At 35.3% G+C, this 21,562-nt stretch overlaps 1 protein-coding gene across 5 annotated transcripts in view; it reads right to left on the bottom strand.

Annotated features, from left to right (window-relative positions):
- The window catches only part of LOC113491855 (voltage-dependent T-type calcium channel subunit alpha-1G-like), a 130,448-nt gene that overhangs the window by 14,650 nt on the left and 94,236 nt on the right, over positions 1–21,562 (bottom strand). For 3 of the 5 annotated variants that reach the window (XM_026869034.1, XM_026869032.1, XM_026869035.1), the window contains exons 4-18: positions 13,439–13,550; positions 12,869–13,002; positions 12,577–12,674; positions 9,527–9,698; positions 6,872–7,148; positions 6,700–6,792; positions 6,254–6,486; positions 5,794–5,908; positions 4,375–4,485; positions 4,039–4,192; positions 3,603–3,641; positions 2,148–2,344; positions 1,351–1,534; positions 919–1,129; positions 97–306 (exon numbers count right to left, since the gene is read on the bottom strand). In XM_026869034.1, coding sequence (XP_026724835.1) covers positions 97–306; positions 919–1,129; positions 1,351–1,534; positions 2,148–2,344; positions 3,603–3,641; positions 4,039–4,192; positions 4,375–4,485; positions 5,794–5,908; positions 6,254–6,486; positions 6,700–6,792; positions 6,872–7,148; positions 9,527–9,698; positions 12,577–12,674; positions 12,869–13,002; positions 13,439–13,550 — 2,340 coding nt within the window. The remainder of the gene's footprint in view (positions 1–96; positions 307–918; positions 1,130–1,350; positions 1,535–2,147; positions 2,345–3,602; positions 3,642–4,038; positions 4,193–4,374; positions 4,486–5,793; positions 5,909–6,253; positions 6,487–6,699; positions 6,793–6,871; positions 7,149–9,526; positions 9,699–12,576; positions 12,675–12,868; positions 13,003–13,438; positions 13,551–21,562) is intronic. The other 2 variants (XM_026869036.1, XM_026869033.1) reach the window with 1 other exon arrangement.

Genomic DNA, 21,562 nt, shown 5'->3' with positions numbered 1-21,562 from the left:
TACCTTTTCTTAGTGCGATTTGCAATTTAAAAAACCTGATCTGTCTCCGTGGTATCATTATGATATATTTTATAGTAAAACAATTGTGATATTTACCTGAATATGAAGATAAATAGTACTAGTAGGGAAAAGAAGACGGCGACGTTGTCCATGGTGCGTAGCATGACGAACAGTTGTCGCCGGAGGTTGGGCATGAACCTGACGAGCTTTAGTATGCGGAGCAGTCGGAAAGTACGGAGGACGGAGAGTCCCGAGCTGCCGGCCAAGTCCTTCTCGTTACCCATGCTGTGTGCCAGTTCGAATGCACTGTATGGAAATCAATCCGATTAATCATGACAAGCGAAAACCATAACATTGTCAATCAAGAGGGCTACCTCACCAATTCAACGTCGGCGACTATCGATCGAAGATCAATGTTATCGATGAATGATCGATTCAATCGATTATCGATAGATATCGAATCAAGCGATATCGCCGATCGACCATAAATCGATTAGTGTGGTTATACCCTATCATGACGTTCAAGTCAAACACACCCTTCTGTTTTAGACCTTACAGCATAAAATTAAAATACTGAATGAGGTGATTTATCATTGTTCGTCCCCTTTAATTTACTTGTTGCAGGCTTGAATCGCCACTTTGTCTTACACGTAAGTTGTAGCCGGGGCTTACCAAACCACAGATAGTCAATTAAAGCCCCTTCCGCAGTTTCTGAGATATCGAAAACGATATTTTAGTTTATCCTTTGAATCCTTAATTGAGAAATCTTTGATATATGTTTGTTTGAATTCAAGTTTACCTAACTACGTTACTTAGGAGTGGATCTATTGTATTTAAAAAAGCTTTTAAATGAAAACAATATAGATCGCGCGATTACGAAACTCGTATTTTGAAATAAAACCTATAGCAAAATCATACCTCAGAATAACAATAACTCCATCAAATACGTTGAATCCGTTGGATATGTATTTGAATGGGCCTTCGGCGATGATTTTGAGTAGCATTTCAACTGCGAATATAGCGGAGAATACAACGTTGCTGATCTCAACGATCACAGTGAGCTCCTCTGGTTGATTGTGATATTCAATGCCCATTGACAACGTATTGATGAGGATCGCCAACAATATACCTGCAAATTATACACTGAGATACCCGTACTGTCGCTATCCAATATTTTATTGTTGGAAAATGTTGTTTGTATTTTATTTTGAGAAGGATACGATACATCTTGAAATCTATAGAATTGTTGAATTAATAAAGAACCCAGATTAATTTTGCGATTCAATAAAAAACAAGATTTGCGGGTTACCAATAATATTATTCTTTGAACTAATTTCATGTCAAACATACCTTGTTGAAAGTATTTATGGTCAACGATATTTTTGATTTTCTTCCTCAGTTTGGAGAGAGCTCTTGATATTCTGTTCCAGAAGTTAGCACAAGCGTTGTTGATGCGGCTCTTACGGGTCTCTTTTGCTGCGGCTTCGGCAGCCAGAAGATCCGCACAGCATGAAAAGTCTTCTATTTCCACAATCTAACCAACAATATTGTGTTAAACATTTTTACAACAAGCATTTTGAGCAACAAAATGAATGGTATTTTTGGGAAGTGCAAAAACTGGATGAAAATATATTATGGTTTTAACAGTAATATTATTGATGATGAAATAATAATATAGAAATCTCAAAAATATTCAGAAATTGGATATTTCCTCTATATTAACAAACTCGTTACTTTGTAGATATTGCCATTAAATTTTCCAATGAAGGATTTATGATGACAGAAATATCGTGGGTTGGTAATAAATTGTGCAAGTTTTACGCTAATGAATTTAGTTTGCAGTGCATTCTTCTTGAGCTGCGGGTAAAATATGGTTGATTTTAACTTACTTACTAAAAAACAAGTCAATTTTTACTTTTCATTAAGTTTTCGACACTGATAATACTAATAAATTTCGTTTTCAACTTGACTATTTTGTACAACTCTGGTCCAAGCTATTAGTAGTTTAGAATAAATAAATATTTATTCTAAACTTCTTTAGGCCGGTGATGTTCTCCTCATTTATAATGATGGTAAATATTTTGTTATAATGAGTACCTGCCCAAGGATTTACTATATAAGGATACCGAAAGTATCATACATCTTACCCTAGTATCAGCTTTCTCTTCTCCAGCCCTCTTGCTGATTCCCTTAGTGAGTTCTTCGAAGAAAGTGTCGAGCGCCACTTGTCCTGTAGGCAAGGCGGCAGACAACGCCCCGGACAGCGCGAGTAACTCCTGACAGGACATGGTACCGCCCGCCGCCGCGCGCTCCTCCGCCGTGTCGCCTGTCGGCAGGTCGAACTCTACGCGCGCAAATAAATCCCACTACAGCACACGACTAATAGACGGACGGGTTCTCTAGTGTTATGAAAGCACCTTGTTAAGATCTTATACCGAAAAGATAGTATATAATTCGGCCATGTTGTAGATTTCACGAGTCTCTCACCACCTCTTGAGTAGTTATTCTAGCTGTGAAGGAGAGATTCAGCTTTTTTCTGGTAAATCGACGTCTCAATTTCTCAACTGCAAATGCAACTGTCTTACTTTAAGAAGCGGGTGGTGGTAGGTCCTCGGGATTACTATGAGGATATGGTTCGAGAACAAATTTAATAATGTTGTTTTTGTCCTGTTTTGGTCATGCATAAATGCATGGTGACCATAACTCATTAGGTTCACATCATCTGTTTTAATAATATCAATAGTCATCCAATTAGCGTAATCACTAATTGGATAGGATTTAAATTACAGTTTAATTAAGAATTATGGCAAATACTTTTGCATGATGAGATTGCAATAATTAAAAAATGAATCTTGCCCAAATGTCGTCGTTAAGACCGAAAACCATCATGTATTCTAAACGAGAACGTTTCATATAATTAGACAAGAAATAAATCATACAGCTCCATGCTATAAATTTAGTTCAAGGCATAAATCCCATAATAAATTGGCTGTACAAATTGACACCCTTGATGTTGTCTTCACAATATGTCGATTAAATCACCTGGTAGTGGCATATGTCGTATTCAGCCTTCATACCGCTATTTATCGACATGGACCGCAGGTTTCCACGTGCTTACATAATCGTTGGCTTTGAGTAAGTTGTAAATATTTTCCGAAAATCTTTTACGCAAAATTTCCGAAGTACTTTTTAACAAATACACAACTCACAGATTGGTATAGCCATGTTAATCAGTTCGCGATTAAATATTTATTGTTTTAACTCCGGTCCCAAGTTGGCCATTAAGTTAAGACGAATATTTTTCAAGAAATATTTTAGGTTTCCCCGATGGATTATAACAAGATGCTTTCGAGGTAAAATAGATAACTCAAGGAAGATTAAAGAGTTTCCTATGTAAATCAAGTCTCAAAAGTGTAGGAGTACTAAACTTATGCTGAAAAGGGGAAAAGCAAAACGAAAGGTAGAAAACGTTTTCTGGTCTTCGTTTCCTAAACCTATTTAGTATTTCTATGAAGAAGTAGTGGAAGAAAAGCGAGAAGTTCAGTTGAGATTGCACATGCCTGTCTAATAGCGTCGTCTAGGTCTACCACCTCTAGACTCACCACTTTGGCTCTTAAGCCAGTCACGTTGACACAATGAATCTATAAATATTCATTTGAATCGTTAAAAAGTTTTAACAGTATTGAATGTAAAGTATTTTGTAGTGTATTCAGAAGTTGTGCTTTGTTCAGAGTAAGATGGAGAAAGTTTCAAGTGTGTACAAGCAACAGGTAAAGTAAGTAGCTGGTATTTCTAGCAGCGTAGGTGCTTTTACATTTTCAACAGCATTGTCTACTCATTTTAAAACTTTCTTCTTAAGGTATATTACCATTCACTCTAAGCAGAATAGAACAAAATAAATAGGTTTCCAGTTTGTCTAGAAACTGAAAAGTTATTTTGAAGTTTCGCTTGAGACGTGCCTTGCAAATGTACTGCTTTTAAGTAAGTCCTTGAAACTGTACAAAATAATTTTCTTTTGGTTAACGTCGTCGTGTTTACCTGTTTGCGTCATTTTCTCAGAGGAGCACACGTTGTGCGGATGAGCGCCGTGCGGTGCATTGGGCGTGTGCAGTAGTACGGTGTCGCTGAACATTACTGATGATCTCCGACGCGCCAGAGACGGCGGCGACAACAGGGATAGGTTTGATGCATTCTACGATAAAATATTGATTATTCAAAAGATAAAACATAAGATTCGTCTTCTAAAAAGTTCTAAGTATCCAGGTAGTCCTTATGCCCACATAAGTAAATTGTGACATATTTCTCGGAAAATACAAAAAAAGGTCCTCGTAGAAACTTGAAACTATTGAAGGAAGAATATATTACGAAAGTTACCTCGAGATCAGCGGCGGATAGCGAGGGCACGCGCAACAGGCTCGGCCTACTCAATGGCTCTTCGCACCCTGCGCCACCTCCCTCCTCACTAACACTCTTGCCACCATTACCCTGTTACAATGATAAATGTATTTAGCTTTAAGCTACAGTTTTCTTTAAAAATCGTTGAAATTGTAATGATAATGTAATTTCGTTTGATGGAATTGGGTTTGAAGTCAAGATAAGCCTTGGAGTTTTCACGCCAAAACATACCGGACTACAAGTCTGAAAAAAACATCGATTGACATCTAGTGGTAGTAAGTACATACGTATAAAAGTGGTTAATTCAATACAATAATTAAAAAGAAAAGTATTAATGACATTCACAGGTGTTCATTGTCCTACCGAATCAAAATTTCTACAGAATATGGCTTCGTTTAAAGAACCAGACTACGGGCTGATACTTAAAATATGGCAATGAAAAAACCAATAACAATGCCCGACCGAACCGAATCTGAAATCGATCTGCACTCGCGTTTGTGACCACAGTATAAACGGCGCGGTTATCTTTTGTTCTGATATTAAAAAAGAACACAACGTATTCAACGTATTAAAAAAATATTGAAATGAAGGCTTTGATGTAACATTCATTAATAATAGTGGGCTGTGAGAAATGGAGTATTCTTTTTAAATCTTCAATTTCGTAGCATTTTCGTAGCACTTTGCTACGCAAACGGGGCTCGTACGCTTTTAGTTGAAATTTTTGAACTGTTTTTTGTTTTTAATTTTGATCTAAAGAAATAATCTACTTTTCTTATTTATAAGAATGATAAAACAAAAAAAATATATATTATGTAATATGTTTTTAATGATCAAGCTTTTCAATAATTAATCCTAAAGGCGAATGAAAACAACGTTTTAATTTTAAAATTCATTATAACCTGTTGATGAGTATGTTCGAAGTAATATTGAACTTATAATGAGTAGATAAACTTCCTTCATTATAAAGCAAAGGGATCATGAACTTATTGAATACCTGTTAAGTTAGAATGGTTATTTTAAAGTACACGTTACTTACACAGGTTATTGTCATAACCTAGCTAGAATGTCAGAACTCAATTGTTTGTTACAAACCGTAATATTGGTTAATCCTACTTGTATATCTCAACATTATTGTAACAAGACTGTACCATTTTTATGCACAATAAACTTATTATTATTACTTAAATTTACGCGAAGAATATCGAAAACATTAAGTTTCTTAGTATTTAATTTATATTCACTTGATTTAGTAACATATGATAGTGTGAATTTATCTTTGAGTTACCATTCTAATTACAATATTCCCAGTTATTTAATTACCCGACCAGAAAGCGGCTGTGAAGGGTAAGAGAGGTCTTTCTCTAAAAGTGGGAATCATGGGCTTGTGTAAAAAGTTACCTGTGGATGTTGCCTAGGGCAGCAAGGATGGTGCTGTTTAGGTTTGTTTGCAGGCAGCTGGAGAGTTTCTCTGCTCGTTCGCCACTGAAGCTGAGCGCGTTGATACCGGTATACCCTAAACATTAATAATAACATTAAGAATCAACTAAGAAAACGGGTTCAATGTTGTCATCTACTATGGAAGGAGAATGTTTCTTTGAGAAAGCATAAAAATATTACATTTTGTCTTCGAACAATCACAGTAATCCTTAAGTAGAACGTCGGAGTTTTTACAAAACGTTGGAGACCTAGGGTCGGAAGTAATACTTTTCCAAACCAAGTCGGCACTACAATGACTCCGTAACCACAACGATATTTGGAGTATATTGCGATTGAGGAAATACGAAAGATTCTCCTTGAAAAAAATATACTTTTGGAGTATTTTCATAGGGATGTTTATATACGGGGAAAAGTTACGAACCTGATTTTTTTGGCCATTCTCCTTTTGAATCGGCGCCACAAGTGCGCGACGTATTTCACTATTTCCGCGTAACATGTGGCGGGTTCACTGTTATTTGTAGAAGAGGCGAGGGTTGACGACGACGTGAATCGAGCACGCTCGGCCCTCATACGTTCCATCTCACGTTTTTTCGTCTCACTAAACTGTGTGGCTATGACGACCAGGCAGAGGTTGATCATGAAAAATGATCCGATCTATAAGACAAATGTGTGTTTATAAGATAATGGGATCGTTATAGGCCAGATGACTGATCGTTTTAGTTTTTGTGAAACAAAATGTTATTTTTGCGGTCGTAATGCTTTTGTTTCGCTCCCGTTGTAATTTATATCTGTTGTGTTAGCAAATAACGTGTTTTTTTTTTATTGTCAGGAGGGATGTTAAACTTTACATTGTAAAATTAAACTCACCACAATAAGTAAAACGAAGTAAATCCAATCCCAAAAACTATGAGCATCTTGAACGTAATACATTATGTCCGTCCAGCCTTCTAATGATATCACCTAAATGAAAAACATACATGATACGAAAATTTCATCAAAACTTTTCAACAAACATTTTTTTGAAATGTAATCTACTTACCAAGAATATGGCGACCCAAGCAAGTCCAATATTGTCGAAGGAGATGGTGCCTTGAAAGGGGTTGTTTCCCCTTTGAGTGCAGTTTGTGTAATACTGATTCCAATTGACACACGACGTATTGGTGGGAAAGTTGTATGAGAACGGTCGGGCAGTCTCGTTGCACACAAGAGCCCCGTAGCGGTACGGTGGGAAATCCCCGCAGTAATGCATTCCATTGTCTTCGGGTGTCGTGCATATGTAGTCCAGCTCTTTGGAGAACTCGTAGTAGAATGATATACTGGAAAATATATTTCAGTTTCAATTTCGTGCAGTTTTGTAATAGGGTCGAGTCATTTTAACCTATCTAGTAATATTTTATTCGTCATATCGCCGTTTGCAATATGCTAAATGGATGGATTTGGCTATTGGAGATAGGATTATGACATATTTTTTATGGAAAGATTGATTGATTTAGATCAAAGTTTCTGTATTTGGTTTTCTAAGGCTAGACTTTTTTCACTAATGTTTGAAAGTCCTAAGTTAGGTCAAATTAAGTATTAGTACATGTTAAGGGGTGAAAATTATATTGTGTAGTGTATGCAAACATATATATTTTTGGGTTACACACGTTATTTGATAGACATTAGTCATGTGATCACTTTCTTAAGTATTTTAAAACATTTATCTAAAACACTTAGACTACTTCTAATGTCCATGCAAATGGTAAACATTTACTATAACATCGAGACACACGATGCATGCAGACACATGCTAAATGGAAGCGTAGAAAAGGATTAAAGATGAATAGCTGTCGCGGTTGTGATAGTAGCGTTAATAAAGATGACTTCGGCGAGTCTGGCAAACATCGGCGGAGCAGATTAACGTCAGTGGCCTCCGGGTCGTTATCGTTTAACGATAGAAGGTACATAGAAACACGAGCGGTGGCCGTAACCCACATCATTTGGCGCCCGGTCGTTACGACGCTTGTTCTTGATGATCGCTATAAGCCTTTTATTGTGGTCTCCGACTTTGGGTTAACATGTTTCACTATTACTTCTAATAGTTAATGACTCGTGCAAAGCTTTCAATCTTTTAAAGTGCATGTCATATGCATTTCAGATATCAATTGAAATGTTATTCGTTTTATGGAACAAATGAGCTTTATAACATAAATGCGAATACACGGATGACAGAACAATGGTTAGGGCTTATTGTAAATATTTATTAATACTGTTTGTTTTTGAATGTTCATTGTTATATTGATGTGTAAATAGTATTTGTCATTTGAAAATAAAGTTACCTATAATTTTGAAAGTGTTAAAAATCTGAATTGTTTTAATTTTCTTAAGGGGTTGCATAAAATTTAACGCGCCTATTCGAGAGATAATTGTTCAAAAAATAATAATAGTGAAGAATACAGTTTAAGATATAATTCAGATAGAACTGTAGAACTACCCAAATGCGAATATCGACAACAACACAAATAGGTAATTCTTAGTTATAATTTAGCAAATCAAGTATGATATAATTTAAACAGCGACAGATAATGAGAGACCTAGTGTCTCATCGAAACTGCCAATTCGTGAAAGGGAAGCGAATACAATAGCACATCTGGACGGCAGATGTGTGAAGGTACACGTTACAACAGTTCGCAATGTTCTTAATAGAAACACATTAATTTTGATCGCAAATCCTTACGAGTTGACTCTGACGCGCACTCTGTACCATTCGGACAGGTCTCTGGAACATAAATTAAGGAGCCGTGACGGGTGTTATGTACCTAAGTATAGTTCTAAAGGTCTGTGAAGTCTTCATTACTAATAACATGGTCTCACGTCTTAATTACATCCACAACCCTCGACTCATTTAATAGGCAAAGTTCTGAAACCATATTATTATTAGTGTAATCCTTCGTCGGCTACTTGTACTAAGTCTATTTGTTAAAGTCAGTATAGCTAAGAATGACTATATCTAAATATATATAAATATTGGCTACATTTTACTATTTTTGAGTATATATAATATATCAACATGTGGGAACCATACAAACATAGCAATGTTTATGTAATTTGCTTTACATATCTGTGGATCTTATGTATGGAGATTGGAGAGTGAGGAATGACTCTTGTAATGTAATCCTACATTGTAAATTGGTTCGTTTGTGTGTGTTTTCAGAGGTATATCATTTTTTTGTGAGTGTTGACGGAATGCAATATTTAAGTGTGTTGTTGGTTATTCGACTGTAAGCTGAATTTCTCAACATGCGCGTTAGTCATAAATATTAGTAACAGTGCAAAAACAATATGCAATGATAAAATACAAAATATCAAAATGATATACAGAGCAGCGATGGATGTATTCGCCGAGGATGTAAGCGTTAAATATTGCATGCAGTCAACGTTAGCAATGGGACGTGCCTCTAAGACGAGCGCTCTCGAGCAAATGGAACAAATGAAAATGTCATTTCAGCTGCAATTTCATCCACAAAACTTTAAACAATGCCACTCAATATATTGCGTCATTCACATTTCGAGGTTAACTTATTCAAATCTATTTTGGCGCTTAAGTCTAGCTTAACAAACTGTTATACTGAGGCGCTAGTAAAAACTAGAGTTTGGAGTTCGTCTCAAGAACAATTCGGGAACAACGATTGTAGTATTATAAGTAGTTACATACTTGGGTCGAAGTACATTCGGTGGGAGGACGAATTCGCACCGCTGTCTCAGAATTCCTTCCCACAGCTGAACCCCAACGATGCCAAATATGAAGAATACGAAGAAACATAGCAGTAAGACATTTCCTAGCATAGGCAATGTGTCCAATAGCAGCATCACCAGAATACGCATACCTGTGAAACAAAACAAAATGTTTACTCGAAACGAGAATCTAGAAACAAAACAAGGCTCTTTATGTTAAATTTTACATTAAAACCAATAATTTACCTTATACACAGAAACGAAACCAAAAAAAGGTTTCAAATCATTTCAGATCCTAAAGCGCATTGAAGATAAAGTATTCGAGACTTTATTGATTGAAACAAAATATTTGCACAGCGACTATCTAATTATCGTAGAGGTAGAAAACTGTTTTGCGTTGATTTGGTAGCAATTTGCTGAACTTTGTGAATGTATTTACTGCTGAAGTGCAGTTTCACGTGAACGGGCAGATGGATTTCAATTAATTCGTACCACGAATAGGTGTATCTATGCCAAAGAGGATTAACTAGTGCCCGCTTGCAAAGCTTGCTATTTGTGAACTAAATATTAGACTCTCATAATGTGTAGTGATAGCGAATCTCACATTAACAGATATTATGGATGGATACATGTGGTTATAAGACACAAATCAAAACGTACTTTTCAATTTAACGGTATAAAAAGGCACGTGGGAGCAATAAATTGTGCGAGAGCAAATTAGTGCCGATGTATGTGTAACCGCGGGCGCGCGTGGCTCGATTTAATTTGCGGCAGAGTTGCATTGTCCCAGTTGTTTGCGAGCCCCAGATGGGGTTTTGTGCAAAACTTTAGCTAGAGCCCGTCTTTTGTTTGAATGTTCAATGCTAACGTTTTGGAAGTCGTGACGGTCCGCGCTGCTCCCGTGATTTATTATTGAATTTAAATGTTGTTTCTGAATGCAATGTTGCTTTGACTATAATTAATTCTGGTCATTCGTTTTAATTTGTCGATAATTTTTAGTTAAACATGAGGGGAAGGTAACCCTAAAATATCCTAACCTTATTTTTATAAATCGTATAGAACCGTAGCCAAGCTTTTAGGAATTGAGGGGTGCAAACCTCAATTTTTAAATAAATTCAGAATGAAAGCTGTTTTCTTAATTTAATATTAGAATAAAATCTAAACTTATGCAAATATTATTTCAGGCCAGGTAGACGTGGGTGCGTAGAAAGTAGATTAGGAAATACCCTTGCTGAGCAAATTTCCGTCTTGTAAACGTGAAGGGTCTACGATAATTAAAGTATGATTAATGTCTGTAGGTAATTTAGGGTCATCCTGTGCGACAAACCCAATTGTCATCATTAGCGAGGAGCAACAGTTGTGCTGAGTATTTAAATTGAAATTATTTAGTTACAACAGTTACATAGCAAACACGCATTTTGAGTTTTCCTCGTATATTTAAGTATAAAACTAACTATCTAAGATTAAATCATTGAGTTCACTTATACCAGCCTTGGGTAGTTTGTTGGTCTATTATGTATAACAAAAGCATATAATAGGTACTTCTGGTTTCTGCGTTTATAAATTCGTAGAATAGCTCTTAATAACGCAAAGGTCATAGTGAAATTTCATTCTAGGAACAGTTTTCATCCGCAACATCAGTTCGTATTCATACTAAAAGCGATAATTGAAAAATGGAAAAAATAGCTTAACGTAGCCTAGAATTTCTGGAATCTATGCCATCTGCCATCCATTTCTCGAAAATCCAACAGTGATTGCTATTTCATTTTTGTTTAAATACTGCAAGTATTAAAGAAATATGTGACCTTTTAAATTACATCCTAGAAGTCACGTGAAATTTCTCTGGAACATGCCAATTAATGAATTCAGAATCTCTCCGAACGTATTAATTTAACAGTAAGGTAATTGCCAGCAGACGTAGAGGCTGAGCCTCCTCACTTGTTGCTCGCATCGATCGCCACCCACTCTCTTGATCTGACTCGGGTTAATTTCTATAAGTACCCGAGGTATAGAGTTCTTTTGTGCCTCAAGTTCATATTATATTCGAATTTCATCTGCTTAAGATTGGGTCTGACAGATGGGGTCATGTCACGATAGGGTTTATAATGAGAAGTTTATTGTTTTCTTTATAATCGGAATATTAGTCTTATGTAGATATGTAATCTTTTAATGTAAATGGGTTATACCCTAAACCTGTAGAAAATATCGTTTTAAGTAAACATTATTTAAACTAGAATATTGAATAATCAATACAATTATCAATCCCTAATACAGACATGTTTTCAATATCATCAATATTAATGTATGTTCGAACTGAATAAACTGTTTAAATATTGTAGAAGTAAATAAATGAACCCTTCGGAAGGGCCTCGTCCTATAAATAAACAGGTAATAAAGTACCTGCATGTAACAAAGGTAGTGTGGCGGAGGTCACCCAAAGTAAAAGGGTTCTCGTATTAAGAGCTCTCCTCAGTTTAGCACCGAGGTTTACAGCAAGAAAGCCGTCGTTAATAGCAATAGAAAGCACTTCAATGCTTTAAACGGTTCCCTTTTGTAATTTTTGTTTAAGAATTTAGTGTAACTACGTGAGGGGTTAAGGTTGTTTAGCTAAGGCAACCCTGAATTTTCTATTCCGTTTTACCGTATTCTTAAAGATCCACAATACACTTGGTACATATTTAAAAAGAGCTACTTATTCGCGAGAGAGCCTATGAAACTCAGTAATAATTTAAATGCTCAGACCGATACTTTAAAACGTTTATGAGTGGACAACAGTATAGAGATACGTTTTACTATAAAACTTTTGTCATTGAAATACCAACTTCATACAGTCAATGTTCATACTTTGATAAAGTATTTTTTTTTAATTTGTTCCTGTCTTTGCTACTCTTTCGCGCAAAAACTATCGAACAGATTGAGATGAAACATAGTACATGGATAGTTTATACCTCGTATTATGTTGTTGTATAATTTTCGATTTGTAGCGGTTGGACACGCGAGCAAAAGCTAGTTAAATATAAAAATACTTACTTGGTATCCTGTTGATAGCTCGTAGCGGCCTCAATACTCGAATAGTTCTGATCGCCGATAAATTAATATTTTCCACGTTGAGTGCATATTCCAATGCTCTGAAAAATATTCCGCTATGAGATTTAAAGTTAAAAAAAAAATCGTGGTTCGTCTATACCACAACGAAAATCACAATATTGGTTTCAAGTTAAATGTAAATGCTATAGTCATAAAAAACTTGTCCGAAAAATCCCGTAACTGTAATTACGTACGTTACATTTTTGAATAATACTTTATATAAAAAGTTTCATACCCAGCCATGACGATGAAGAAATCCAGCCTGTTCCATGAGTCTGCTAAATAAGTGCCGTGTCCGTAAACGCCCATCGCCACCATTTTGATAGTCATTTCCAAAGTGAAAAACGCGAATATTATATCGTCGAAAACCTGTGACATTCATTCATAAACTTTATTTAAAAAAAAAACAAGTAATGTAATTTACATTATTTATTTGCTATTCGAATTTACAGATTAATTTTCGCGCTCAAATAAAAAAAAACAAAAGAAAATCATTGCAATGTGGCATTCTTTTTTCTCGATGGCCAGTTCTTTTTTTAATATTGTCAAATGCACGCGGTGTTCCAGAGAGTATTTGTAATTAAAATCTTATTGCGGTTTCTTAAAAAAAGAATAAATCGACAAACTAGTTAACTTTAGAATTGATTATTTTTAATTTGGAAGGATTAAATTTATAATGATAAGTCCTTAGAAGCAAAAGATGACTGTCTGGATCCGGGTTTTATATTGGACAATTAAATATTACAGTTGAAAAGTTAATTAATTTTATTTTTAGAGGATAAAGGTTGTTGTGAAAATCACTTACCTGTAATATTTTGCATCTATTCGTAATACACTGGTCGTCCACGCAGGGCTGGTACATACCCAACGTGACGCAGTTCAGCAGGATTACCAACATTGATATCCTCTCGAACCACGTGCGGAGTACGTTAAGGAAATCATTTGAAAATGACACAATATAATAAAAATACAATAATTCATGCATTGTAAGCTATTTGTTCAATCAAATCATTCACATCAAAGAAGAAATCTTTGCGGCCTGTAAAAGGCAAAAATTAAATAATTTCTATTCATGGAACCGAATGAAATTGTATTCTAAAATAAACATTGAAAATGAATCCCGGATTTCAATTAAAAAGGAAATATTTGATTTAATTATGTTCGTTAGAGAAATTAGTGGAATCGCAAAGAGAAAGCTCCAGTGGGGTTTAAATTAAACGTCCTTGACCAAAGACCCCTGATGGATTTCAGCCGCTCCTAATGATCGCAGACATTAAATTGATTTCAGCTTTACTTTGATTCTTGGTACACAATACTACTTGGGTAAAAAGAAACAAACTGAAAGAAAATTTCAACAGTTTCCTTTGAGAAATTGAAGTTTCGCGTGATTTGTTTCAACTCTTTGTAAGTGTTAATTTGAAAGAAAACTTATTACACACCGTTCAGATTGTAGGTACATGTAAGTCGTTTATATATTTCCACGATATAAAAATTTTACTTCATAAATATGATTTGGAATGTAAAGTTAATTTCTTTGAACAACAAACGGTACGCGTTTGAACCGCAGCCAACAAATACGCCGAAATTCTTTATGTCTAGTTATTATGTGGTGTGTATTGTGGTTTAGCACAAACCAATACCGTGTTAGAGCTTAAAACTGATAGTCGTCAAAGTAAAAGGGAAGTAAAATTAAAACTTCTGTTCAGATTTTACATTTTAAAACAATGTTAAATAGAAAATAATATACTATTAACGACACAAATAAAAAGGAGATAAAACGATGCAAAGAGACGTCTTGTTTGTCCCAGTGAAAATATAAAGATAACTAGAATTGAAAATATATCAATTAAAAGTACATTGAGGCAGACCTGAGAAGTTTGCATAAAAAACAAGTTTTGAAATGAAAAATGATCTTATATGTATGAATAAACACATATTACACGATCTCGAAAACCAAAAATGATAACCACAATTCAAATTCTCTAAATAATGAGTATATTGAAGCAGAAACCTGATAAGTTGATCGCATGAAATCAAGTTTTGAATTCTATTATGAACATGTGTAAATCATAATCTGAAAATTCACCAGCAAAGAATATAAAAAAAGAAATACTCGCATGCGACCTGTGTGAATGGGCACTTATATTACACAGTTCACAAGCTAGGAGTTTCTTGACTAGACCCGAATTCAGTGGTATGAAACAAAGCCGGTTTGCGGTCAAACACTATTCTGTGTGTTGTGGCTTCGCTCGGATTAGCTTTAGTATTCTATTGTCAGTAACGATTTGAAAGTGTTCGCGTCTACGTGCCCGGGCTACACTCGTTCTGTTGCGGTCACTCTATGAGATTCCACTTTAATTCTATTTTGCTCTCACAATGGATTATTATTTACGAAAATGTACTCATTTTCAGACGTGTTTTTAAGTAAATCATTGTTTGTTTGAACAGATATTTAATTAGGAACGAATGCAAGTGGAATTTAGGGATATGTTTATAGTTTTTGGCTGAAACTTATCATATTTTTATTGAAAGGTATATTTTTGATATTACTGGTTTCGAATTTTGTAACACACGTATGCCATGTGTTCATTATAACACAAGTATTGGTTGATAGAATTCCCATGACAGGATCTATCCACGATTGAAAAGAAATTGTCATTGTTTATGCTGTAAGCGTTCTGATTTTATTCTTATCGTTGCAAATTCTGCAAAGCTTCACAATTTTAACAAGTTTATGCGTTGGTTTGATTCCACAGTTCAACTGAGCTTTCTGTATGTCCGTTTTCTGTATATATAACTATAATGTATTTGTCAGCAATAAAGTTTGTTGAGTTTTTACTATTGTACGAAAAATACACATTATAGTCTAGACAAGTGACTAAGAAATACATGCACGATGCTGGCTGAATAGAAAAATAATGAGACCGATAAAATACAATAGGCTCGCTCCCTAATTCGTGGAACTAATAACTAGCATTAGCGAAAATGTGGGCGCGTACTGTTTCTTTGAATTCAGGTGTGACTATATATTGACCTAATAATAATGGACTACCAGTACAGTGTGGGGAAAAAAGACTGAAGAAAAGAAAAATAATAAAACCGTATGGTATTTTATTATTTAAAAGCGAATCGCACCTTTTTTTTATTTGTCCTAGTTTTCGCAGTTAGCCTAAGCGTAAGCTTTGACAGCTTTACCGAACTTATCAGGGAGACTTTTAGGCTTCCAGCCAGAGATCACCTATGCACGTTTAAATGGTAGTTTTAAAATCTTAACAGTCTAATTGGCCCAGTAAAACAAAGTTATGCTAAAAATGCTTGACATAATATAGTACATGTTATTATTGCGTTACAACCAGTTACTGAAAAAATCATATTGTACAGAATTAATTTTATATATTCTTACACGGAGTTACCTGCTCAATCATTGTCCTAGATTATATCTTAACTTATAACACATTTCTATAATTGCACTCACGAAAGGTCACTAAGTCGTAATTCAATTATGTTTAGCTTATCAGGAAAATCAACTTAGTTAATAAAAATAAACAATCAGTCCATTTTTTGCCAACCAGTTTTATATAGCTGTTGAGTACCGAAATCACAGGGACTGTACAGTATAAAATGAACTCTAGATGGCAATTCCATCTTAATGCTTTATTAAAGAATTTTGTTCTTGATACAACTCGTCTGTCTGTCTGTATGTCTGTCCGTCTGTCACGGAGCAGTATTCCAAGAACCGTATTACCTTATTACAGAGTTTTACAGAGTTTTACATCGTATTACAGAGTTGAAATTTTCACAGATAATGTTTGTATTTCTGATGTCGCGGTCGTTATCAAGACAACTAATAAAAATAAATGTTATTACAGTCATAACTTTTGTGGGCCACTAGTTTCTTTGTACGGAACCTTCAGTATTGCCATTCCGACTCCCACTTAACCGGTTTCTATTTCTTTGCTTACTAGTAATTCTAAAAATCATTTATGATTAAAAGCTTTATATCCAACACGAATAATAGTTACCTACAAGAGTTAAACGTCGATTAACAGGTAAATTCGAGTGTTAGAGAGCTGTCGGTTACAATGGTAGCCGCCATTACCATCTGGTGTAGTGATGTTCATTATTCCGGCTAGTCGGGTGGCGTGCATTAATTACAGGATACGGATGCCGGGCTCGGTTTCCCGTGTTTGTGGCCAGTTACAGTTGCATCGGTTGCTATGTGGTCGGTGTTCAACGAAAATCATTGTTATTTTATGATTTTGTAAATAAACGTTGTGTTTATTTTGGAAACATCAAATTTATTGTTTATGTGTTTTTATTGTTGCATAAATAATCTTTAACGTGTTACATGTTCAAATAGTTTTACATAAAAATACGTTTCAATTTGTGCTTGTTTTGTACTTTATTTTATTTATAGTGTATTTGAGTTAGACGTCTTACTCGAGCGAGTAAGAAACCCCTGCTGTAAAACGCAAGCCGCCGTGACTCGCGTTTTCCATTATATTCGCCATCTGTTTGTTAAAAGGCCCTTACAATGGTGTTCACTGTGCAAAAGGGGATTACTTCAATGAACCGGCTTCATAAATCAGCTTACGCTAATTTGTTTATCATTGTTATGTTTGTAGTCTAGGTTTTATTGTGTTTCCAACAAATTATCCTTTGAAGATCTTAAACAAGATATACTGTAAGCTTAATGGTTGTTTGGAAACGTAAATATATCGGAAATACCAGAATTTGTGGCCGAACGATTTTATTCTGTGTTTTATTTTCTTGCAAGCTACTAACATGGTACTCTAGAAGCTATTAAGAAGAAATATAACGCTGATAATGGCTGGAATCACGCGGTTTCTTTACCAAGATGGCCAACCGTGACATAAAGTCGGCTGAAGCGTTTTGTTATACATAAGGACCCCGAAGACGAATACAAAGAGAGATTAAAATGATGGCAAAGTTTTGAAAGGGCTGAGATTGGTTCGTGGATTAACATCAAGCGAAGCTCGTAATTTAAGTGTAGTGTTTATAACAAAGAACATAGTTTGGCCTTTAGAAAATCTGAAGTATAAACTATGAGTAAAACGACATCGGCTTTTAGCAGATCTCTTTAATCCATTTATGCTGTTCTGTGTCGACGCCATTTTGTAGGAGTTAATTAGTTTTTGGTTGAGCCTTAGATTAGCTGTAGTTAGTCCAACAAAAGGAAAGTGTCTTACTGTTACAAGGAGCAACGCGCAGTAGACATAATGGGCTTAATTTTATTTGTACTTCACAACCTCTGTTATACTAAGAGGGTTTCATACATTTTCTACGTTTATTTGACCGAACCCTGTTTAGTGTCGTGGAGGTCTACGTTCATTATGGATACAAAGAGAATGTGATTTACTTAGGTAATATTTTCTTCTAATAGCGTTTGCACAAGTGTATGTAACTACACAGTATATACTATAATTCTTATAGTTTTTGTGTTCACATGCCAACGGCCTTTCAGGGATCAAAATGATACTAATGTCAACCCATATCTACAATGACTATTTAGAATCCATGTCAGTGGTAATATATTATGAAACTCGACTTTACATAGGTAACATAAAATGCAATCAAATATCAATTTCGAGAAAACGTTGCCCACAAGTTTCTCCGTATCTGAATGCATTTCAAATGCCTGATTACCATATCACCATTCCTGTTGAGTCAGAACATAAAAATGTACTTTAAAGTTTCCTCTGGTTATTTTTCAGGTTATATAACGGTGGTCGCTCACCCCGTATGGCATTGAGTCAGCTCGGCTCCAGTCGACCGTAAAACTGTCGTTAAATATCTGGAATCCCGACGTGCTCACACATGTATACCATATTTATTTATTTATATATACCTACTGTTGATACTTATACCTAAATGTACTCGTCACATCTTAGCCTTCACCTTACTATGTTGGTCTCGGCTTCCAGTCTAACCGGATGCAGCCAAGTACCAGTATTTTATAGGAGCGACTTCTTATCTGAACTTCTTAACTAAGTTTCCTGGGCAACACGATACCCCTTGGTAAGACTGGTTGTGAGGCTTGATAGCTTCTGACTTCCCGTAACGACAGTCGAATGTGTATTTTAAATAAATTGTTGTTTTCCAAATCTTTTATTGTATTTTTCGCGTGACTTTGGCGGTGCGTGGAATGCCGCGATATAAGTTTATGATATTGCTTCCTAAACTATTCGTGTATACCTAAAGTCACAAGTTTAGATATTTATATTTATTTTCTTTCTGTGCATTTAACATATGCACAACATTGAACAATCTTACTCAAGTTATTAAAAAAAACCGTAATGTTTACAATTACTTAGCTTTAAATTATTCATCACCCCACGTTACCTGAGCTACGTAAAACAGGCGACATGAAATATTCTTGCAAAAAAATAATCTAAAGTCCGCCATTGTTTCGGCACAAATACATTTGTAGTGTAAAACAGAGCATTTGTCATCGCGTCGTCGACATTTTTCCCCTCCTTTTTGCCGTCAACAGCCGCTGAAGTGGCTCGGCGGACTTTCTTGCGTACCGACTTATGTCTTTCTGCTTCGTTTGGCCGGCTTCACGGCGTAAATCGGAGCTTACGGTTTTGTACATTATGAAACAGTATTTGGAGAAAGTATGCCTATATAGGCACAAAAGGATACAATTATAATATTTGGTTTTATGGCGGATTGATACATTAGCATCGGCGTATTATCTTATGATTAAATACTGAAGAACTAAGATCACTCTGATTAAGAACTGAGTGAAAAAATAAGGTTTAAACCATTAACGCATACCTAAGTTACACAATGAAATAAGAAATTCCAGTACAGAACGACTCGTAAAGCATAAAAAAACTAAAAACTTGCAGTGTCGCTGAATATAAGAAATTCTCGACTAATTAAGGGAGCGGGATAAAGCGCATTAAATACGAAGAGCCAACTCAAACAGCCGGTATTAACTGCAGTCGAGCTCAATAAGAGGCGTCAGGCAATAAATCCAACTGCGGAGTTCGTCATTACCTAAGGAAGTTTACGTCATGGTAGGGTTGACGCGCGTTCACTGTGCCAAGCCCGACACGGTACTTGCTAGCACACTTATACTGCTTGATTGTGAGCAATTGTATCATGGATTTCGTCATTGTTATTCAACCTCCTTGGTTAGTTTGGATTTAGCATCAGATCTTTTTGGCTCGATGTAGGTTCTGGTTAATGGTTTTCGGATTACCATGAAAGAGATTGTTTTATATAGGGATACATGAAAATTTATTGCCAATGGCATAATGTTATAATGCGCCAATAATGCTATTAGTGTTCAAAAAATAAATAGCCTTTGAGCAAGTTATCTCATGACAAGACCTATCATCAAGAATTATCATGTCACGTTAAACATTAATTTTAAAAATACAAGCTCTTGAAACAAAAAGATCGATCACTGCTCTCATGCTGTACGACTGCTTAAATATTCTCTCCATATTAAGCATTAAATGGGCTTTGATGCGTTTTATTCTGTGAAAAAGTAATGATTTTGTTTTAAAACGGACAAAAGGTCGCATCCACAATTTTGTTTACCCTTTTTCCTCTAATGACCTGTAAAATGAATACGGCCAGGACCCTTTAACGCTTCATAACCTACGAAGGGGAAAAATATTCAACCTTTAACTCCCATTGAATCTGTTAAGCTGCATAGCTTGGTGGACAGCTGCAGGAATCTCTTATGTATTTTTTGTAGACTGTTACAATAACAATAGTATTCCACAACTTTTACACAAACCTTCTCTAGTCTCAAACTAAGCAAAGAAAACTTATACATATTATACTTATGTATCTAAATCTACACACATTATAGCTAAATTACACCCTGGTACAGAACAAATGATTGTGCTACATACACCAACATTTGTTCTGTATAAGAATAGAACCCACAATCTACGGTACCTACAGCGTTCAGCGCAACTAACCAGGCCAGCTTACATCACGGTACAAGATTTGGATAGAAAGTTATATTAAAAGCCTTTAATATCGAATGATATTATAATAATAGTTTAATTCACTGTAGTCCCGGACAAACATAAATTCGTAAACTTATTCCTCAGTTCTCAAAAATGACTCGAAAAGATTATTACTTATCTAATTTAGATAAAAAAATATCATTAGTATTCTGTCACCTGATTTCGATCTTATTTCGTTATTCAATAAGAAAGCAGACAGATGATATGAATATTTAAATCTTAATGCGATTTCAATAATGTATTTTAGCTTAGGTTCGTACTAGTTGATTGAAAGTGCCGTCTACAATAATGGATTATGGAAATGAGTATTATCTTTATGAAAGTTAGAGGTATACGTCGGGTTTAATTCTGTAGCCTATATTTTTTCGGAGATTTTGATTTAATCTACGCCAGTTTTCTACATTTGAATATTTTTAGTTGGCTTTGTTACTCATCTTGCAAAAGCATACTTTCATATTTGTATTAAGTTATTGCTGATAGTACAGTAAGAAAAGCTAGTTTGGTAGGAATAATTGTACAGATTTTGCTGACGTTAATTTTGCGAGGTACGTAATACGCTGACCTAATATCATGTTCTTAGTAACTGTATTAAATTACCATTATTATCCTACGAAAAAATGTCTTTGTTTGGCAATTATGTCCATTAGGATGTTGATAAATATTTATAAGAATTTCCATAACAAAGAATTTGTAACCGAATTATTTTTTCTCACCTTTGTTATTTCACGGATTCATTTTGAATTAATATCGGCAGGCGGTCGGTGCTCAGCGATTTTAATGAGTAATCTCATAGCATTATGTGGATCGAGGCGACTGGTATCACAAAAGGTTTGTGTTATGAGAGGGAAGCGCCACCGGCCTACCCATTGTCCCGACAAGCGCCTACTGACGCTCGTTTACACTCATCCAGTGAC

Source organism: Trichoplusia ni, chromosome 3 (assembly GCF_003590095.1).
Source record: "Trichoplusia ni isolate ovarian cell line Hi5 chromosome 3, tn1, whole genome shotgun sequence".
Lineage (NCBI taxonomy): Eukaryota > Metazoa > Arthropoda > Insecta > Lepidoptera > Noctuidae > Trichoplusia > Trichoplusia ni.
This window is presented reverse-complemented; position numbering and strand designations above follow the sequence as displayed.